Consider the following 6,672-nt stretch of genomic DNA (forward strand, 5'->3'; position numbering starts at 1 on the left):
GGAGCATGATTATGAGTGGTCAGGAAGGTCAAAAGAAAAAAGGAGTGAATTTCAATAAAGACACAATCAAGGTGGAATTGTATAAGGAATGGTTTATATTTAGCAGTGGGGATCCCTTATGACCTCAGAGATAAAGCAGCCTCGTTAGGTGTTTAGGTAGAAACCAGAGTTCGAGTGATTAAGACGTGTGCAAGGTGAGGCAATATTAGGAAGTGGAGAGAAGCTGATGTTTAGAATGGTGAAGGATTAGTTGGGTACAAGAACAGGAGGAAATGTAAAGGGTGTTCCCCCAGTGAAGAGGAATTACTCCTTCTTATTTAATAATATCTTCTACTCAGATGCTCTTTGCACATCTATCACACTTGAGGCTCACCACCACAAGAACCATCTGAAGCAGGCAGGACTTTGTACAGACACATGCATATGAGCATCAGATGACGCCTTCCAGCTAGAATGCAGCAGGATGAGGGGTGCGTCAGAGCCAGCACTTTTTTTCCTATCTACCCCACTTCCGGCTTATCCAGCTTTGAAACTAAGAAAAGCCAAGGAATGAGGATTATTCACCTTTAATTTATTCAGTTTATCGACGTTCTTCTAGAAAGGATCTGAGATCACACAGAGAAAGTCTTGCGTGTAAGCATATGTAAAGCAATGCTATTTATTGCCCAGGCCTATTATCATCCATGCTTAATCACCCTTTTTCCTTCAAAGAAAATGGCCAGTGGTTTAAAAAGTGGCAACTTTATTAGGGATCTAACCGAAAGTATTTCTTTGTCATCAACTATATATTTTGCAACCGTTATTTATTCCATTCTTGGTTTTCTCAACAGTAAAATATTAACTGCTGTGCACCTGGCCCTTTCTATGATACTAATGTGCCCTAGGAATTTAATTAAGGGTTTTAAAGTCCATAGAATTCCTAGGGAAAGACATTGTAATGATAGTACAACTACAATTTCACGACCTAAAATTTTAAGGAATTCACTGCAAGCTAAGAGCGACTGAGAAGCGAAATTATCCTAAAACTTCAGCCCCCCAGTTCCAGCACTCCCAGAATAAATCTTCCTGGTGTCTGTTCTCCAGGTTTGTCCCCTTGTCCTTCAGAGGACTTGAGATCCAATGCCTGGGGCTCAACGTGAAACGACACTACCGAGTTGAGTACTCTTTGGCACCTGGTCTATTTAATGTTTCTCCTCGTAGAGGATTTAGGAACCCAATCTGGGAAACCTCTGATCCCAAACTCTCCCAGAGGCTGTCCACTCGCACCAAATTCCTGAAGCATCTGCCACCCATCCCCCTCGCCCCCCCCCCCTCCCGCCGGCGTGTGATCCCAGTCTTTTCTGCCTGGGAGGGGTACTGCCCCTCCCCAAATAAGGCCACCCCCTTTCGCTCCCAGGGTTAGGTGGGTGGGGTCGTTGCTACAGTTCTTTAAAGTGGGAAAGAAGTTAGAGCGAGAGAACACAGGAGCAGAGGAATCCAGATGCCTCTGGGGAAAGAGATCCGGACGAATATTTCCCTAAAGACTAAGGGGCCGGCAACCGCACTCGGAGACACGCAATGGGAACTAATACAAAGGGTCTCCTAAGGCCCGCCCATCTACCGTTTCCGGGTGCAGAGGGTCGAGACCACTCCCCTACTCTCTCTCCCGATTCCCCCCACCCGCTCCCCCAACACACACACGCTCAAAGAGACTCAGAGCAACCCCCGCAAAGGAGCGCACTCTGTGACCCAAGGGGCGCGCACTTTCCGTCCGGTCCGCCCAGCGCTCGCCCCAGCCGTGGCCGGAACCGGGCACCGGGGCAGAAGTGGACTGTACCTTCCCGGGGAATTGCAGAGACCGGGAGGAGCAGCGCTCCCCGCTCGTACCCAGAGGCCACGGTTTTGGAAAGGCGTTTGCAGCTCACGCCTGCGTCTCTCTCTGCCTGCGCTGAGTACATCTACCGCCAACACTACTCCTCCCCTTGGGGATCGCGGCGCCCAGGTCGCCAGCCTCTTTCTGGCAACCTTCCCCTATTCCAACAGCTCCATTTGTTCAACCAGCCGGCGCCCCATTAACCCCCGCTTTGCCCGCCACCCCCAAGCACCGCTGCTTCCAGCGCTCCCCCATCGGGAGGAGCCCCCTCGCGGGAGCCGGCAGCCGAGCGGCCACTCACCGTGAGGGTCAGCAGCAGTTGCCGGCAGAGGGCTCCGCTCCGGGAGCGAGTGGGGCGGTCTGACGCCATGGGAGTACTCGGGGACAGGTCACCCGCGCTGCACCGGGAGGCCGGGGCGAGCGGGCTCGGCGGGGCCAAAGGCCGCGGCGAGAGTCAGGCAGGGCCCGCCGCGCAGGAGGAGTGCGAGGCACAGGAGGAGGTGGCGCGCGGGGAGAGGCGCTTTCCTTTCTGGCTTTGGGTGAAGCGCCTGCCTCGCACCCAAGGGGCTTTTCCTCTGGCCCAGGGTGGGGCTCCAGGCGCGTCCGAAAGACACCGATCGGCTCCTCCTTGGGATTTTCTTAAGTCTTCATTTCTTTAAGAGCGCAACAGGTGGGAACTCCCTCTCGCCGCCACCCTTTTACCTGCGCTAGGTGTTTCTCAGCAGCGGACGCCACCTATATGCCCCATGCGCCCCCCCCGCGCCGGTGGCCGCCTGGAGGATTAGCAGCTGGCCCTGCCCAGCAGAAGCCCTGACTGTACAAAGACTCACTCCCCGGGCGCGCCGGGCCGCGGGAAGGGGGCGCGGACCTGGGCGCGCTCCCGCGCCCCGACTCCGCCCCGCGCGCTGCCTGCTCCGCCAGCTGTTGGGAAGTCAGTCACAGACCCGCAGACACCGAAGAGCTGGAGCCTCGGATTTTATGCGAACGGCTGCCTAAGTCGTACAGAGAGTTGATTCGGTGGCCTCTGCCGGAGTAAATTTACTGCAGACATCCAAGTGCAGTTCAGACAGGGTTTTCATCTGTGGCACACCTTTCTTGGGGGGGTCTTATTTTTGTTTTTAGAAATTCCATACCCAATATGGCAGTGATGCAACAAAATTACCAGAAGTTAAAGACGTTAATTGATTAATTAATTAAGGGAATCCAGTTTACAAAATAATAATAACAATAACAAAATCAAGGGTAAGTTACACAGAAAACGGATCTCTTGAGGCCCTAGATGCTGACTAAATGTGAGCCCCTGCTGTTCTCCAAGACCCTCCCTTGTCCCAAATTAAAGCCATCCACCGACCTTCTTATAACTGATCTCCTAAAGCAGACTCCTGGACATCTACTGGAGATGTCTCTCTTCCTTTCCTACCACCGAAACCAGAGTTTGCAGTAAGACAAGAAAAAGAATGGGATGCAATTTATGTTTGGCTTGCAACCTACTTAAACTAGGTGAATTATGGCAGGCTTCAACCTGGAAAATTAAAATATAAAAGCAGTATGCTTGCAGCTCTCCAGAAAACAAGGACAGGGCATTCTGACTCCTTCCTGCACCTCTTTTCAACTGCAGACTTAAACCCAGGAAGTCCCTCCACAAAGGAGAAACTTGTCTGTCCCAATTCATTTGGTTTGTCTCCTCTGGGGTGTTTGGAGAAACCTGTTTGAAAAGCCAACCACATCACTCACAGCATTTCAGTTCCTGAGAACATGTACCATCCTATACCATCATACACAGAGCCAAAATTATTATAATACTGACCATATAGTTAAACTCAAAAGCGATGTCAAACACTACACGGTTTACAGTCTATGTATTAGTCCCATGCTCTGTTTCGTTCATGAATGACACATAATGAGTTGTTCTGTTATTTCCATATCCACAGAATTTGTCATTGAACCTTTGCTAGTAAAATAAGCCTGGGTCATCATCATGAGACTATAGCTGACATGCTTCTGTTTCCCTACTTTTTAACCCTCGTGTTTTTCCAGCAATGATTTCATAAACACACCTCATCCTATTAGTGACATCATGATCTCTAGCATGAAGCCTTCCAGAGGACGGAGAAGCAAGCTAGTTTCAGGTTCTAGAAATCTACTCAGGCTATCATCATAGTCTTTGACAATAGGACATTTCCAAACTCTTGTCTTGCCCTTTAACCCCTAATGCCCTAAGGGTAGCTTACGTTTTCTTCCCTCATTCCAGAAAAGGGCAGAAGAGCAATCTGAAAAGAATTCATCTTAGATATTTATTTTCATCTTTCGCACTAAGTACCTAATTGAGGCTATTAAAATGGTGATGGGAGGGGGTGTATTGTGACTTTTGTTAAAACAAAGAATGAAATATAAGGGACTTACCCGAAAGAAGTAGCCTAATTCATTCAGTGTGTTTAGATTAGGCCACAGGGTCACTGAAGTGGATTCCTCTATAATACAGGTTTGAAATAACAGCTATAAATTTGAAGAGACAATGAAATGGGTATAGGAGAATTTTTTTAAGAATGTCTTTTGGGGTGCCTGGATGGCTCAGTTGGTTAGGCATCCAACGCTTGCTTTTGGCTCAGGTCATCATCTCACGGGGTTCTGAATTTGAACTCTGCCTCTGTCTCTGCACGGGCAGTGGGGAGGCTGCTTGGGATTTTTTCTCTCTCTCTCCCTCTCTCTCTGTCCCTCCCCTGCTTGCACTGTTTCTCTCTCTCTTTCTCTCTCTCTCTCTCAAAATAAATAAACATTAAAAAATACACTTATGGGGCGCCTGGGTGGCTCAGTTGGTTAGGTGTCTAACTCGGTTTCGGCTCAGATCGTGATCTCAAGGTTTGTGGGTTCAAACCCACCACTGGCCCCACAGCTGGCAGTGCCAGTATGGAGACTGTTGGGGATTTTCTCTCTCCCTTTCTCTCTGCCCCCCCAACATTGTCTCTCTCAAAATAAATACACAAACAAATAAAAAATACTCATTAAAAAAATGGCTTGTCTTTTGCCTGTGAAGACGACTCTGCTGACTTGAACTGGTTTTCAATGTGCTATAGTAAATAGTGCACCAGACCAGAAGTCAGGAACAACTTCCTTTAAGTCTTGGATGGTTCAAGGAACCTCTCAGGCCTCAACACTCGCGCACAGTTAAGTGAGATCATTAAAGTTAACACTGGGTGCAGTCTATGGTTAACTTGCACTTCTAAAATTGAACTACTGGTGGCTGATTTTTTTTAAAAGGCCAGCTAGAAATGGATGTTTATTTACACACAGAAAATCAGAATCAGAGTGGTCCTTAAGGAGAGGAATGAACAGCAACCCCAGGTCCACAGGGGCACATCTATGCAGCCTGGCTTCCCAGTTTCCTAATTTCAGAAACTGGAAAGTAAACATATTAATGGCGACCAGAAGTCCCAGTTACTCACTGAGGTGTACATGGAGACAGCTCTTCCCGACATGATTTCTGCCAGTCCTCCCGCCGCTGGATCCTGGAGAGGAGGGTCCGTGGGCACAGGAGATCCTCAGGGCAAATCTGTCTTGGCATGGTGTAGGGCACAGAATGGAACCGAAAAGCAAAGGAAGCACAGACTTACAGGGAAAAGAAAAACTAAAGGACATCACCTAGTTACTTTAGAGGTGCATGTACAGAGGGAAGCCTCTGATAGCCACAACAAAATGAGCACAGAGCATTTACCTCTCAGAGTTGTTGCAAAATTAAATGGCATGATGTATGAAAGGCATACAGAATAAGACCTCACATATTCTAAGTGATTCCTAAGTGTTGGTTAGTTTGGGCATCCCCCCTCCGGTGCTGCTGTGTGTCTACAAGCCATTCATACCCCCACCCCACTTCATCCCCACCCCAGCTCTCTACTTCCTGTTTTTCTACTACCCACCTCAGCTCCTGGCCTCGGGCTGAACCCCAGGGTTAAGTCACTCACCACACCAAAATCCTTCAACCCCCCCTTCCCTTCAACATGACCCCCACACCTTGTCTGACACAAAGGGATTGACTATGCAACACTAATATGGGATGCCACCGTCCATGCTGGTCGTATCTTTTCTGAAAATTTAGACAATTTTTTCTTTAAAAGAATCCTTTTCTGGTAGAACATTTTTGAATGCTGTTCATTTTCCAATAAATAAAATTTTTATTTTTCTAATGCTGTCCATGTTTCTTGGAAGTTCTCCTTTCGAAATTGGCCTCAATAAAGCATAGTGTACTAACCACACTCAATTTCCATGACATTTCAAAGTATATTTTTGAACTTAGTAAGGGATAGAGTGTGAAATAAACTATAAATCAATTTTTATTACAGTACTTTTCACTTAACACACCCTCAATAAAAACAAGCCAATAAAAGAATTTTGAGGCAATTGTGTTGAACATGACTAGAGACGGTTCGTGACATCTGCCATTGATACATGGAGTGCCAGGAGTGCTATGAACAAATTTACAAAAACGTAAAACTACAAAATTTTCATTTGTTTTCTTTAATAATTGACTCATAGGACAAGTATTTACTGAGAACCTACTATGTCCCGGGCATTGTTCTCAGCATTGAGAATGCTGTGGTGAACAAGACAAGCCACATGCTCAAGGGAAACCCCTAAGGAAAAATAAAATAACTGGGTAGGACAAGAATCACTCTCTATCTGAAAATTACATCCTGCTGACTCCTTTGTAAAAGAAAAGGTTAATATCGAGTTAAGTTCAAAATGGTACTTAAACAGCATTCTACAAGGATTGGTGATTTTAAAAGTCACCAGTATGAAAATTGTGTGTTAAGTTTGTTCATGGA

At 47.1% G+C, this 6,672-nt stretch overlaps 1 protein-coding gene across 1 annotated transcript in view; it reads right to left on the reverse strand.

Moving 5' to 3' along the window:
- DSC2 (desmocollin 2) overlaps window positions 1–2,647 on the reverse strand; it is a 36,052-nt gene extending 33,405 nt beyond the window's left edge. Inside the window, exon 1 of the mRNA XM_042910143.1 lies at window positions 2,154–2,647. Coding sequence (XP_042766077.1) covers window positions 2,154–2,222 — 69 coding nt within the window. The 5' untranslated portion in view covers window positions 2,223–2,647. The remainder of the gene's footprint in view (window positions 1–2,153) is intronic.
- Window positions 2,648–6,672: the final 4,025 nt, after the last annotated feature.

The sequence above is a fragment of the Panthera leo genome, chromosome D3, assembly GCF_018350215.1.
Source record: "Panthera leo isolate Ple1 chromosome D3, P.leo_Ple1_pat1.1, whole genome shotgun sequence".
NCBI classification, from domain to species: domain Eukaryota; kingdom Metazoa; phylum Chordata; class Mammalia; order Carnivora; family Felidae; genus Panthera; species Panthera leo.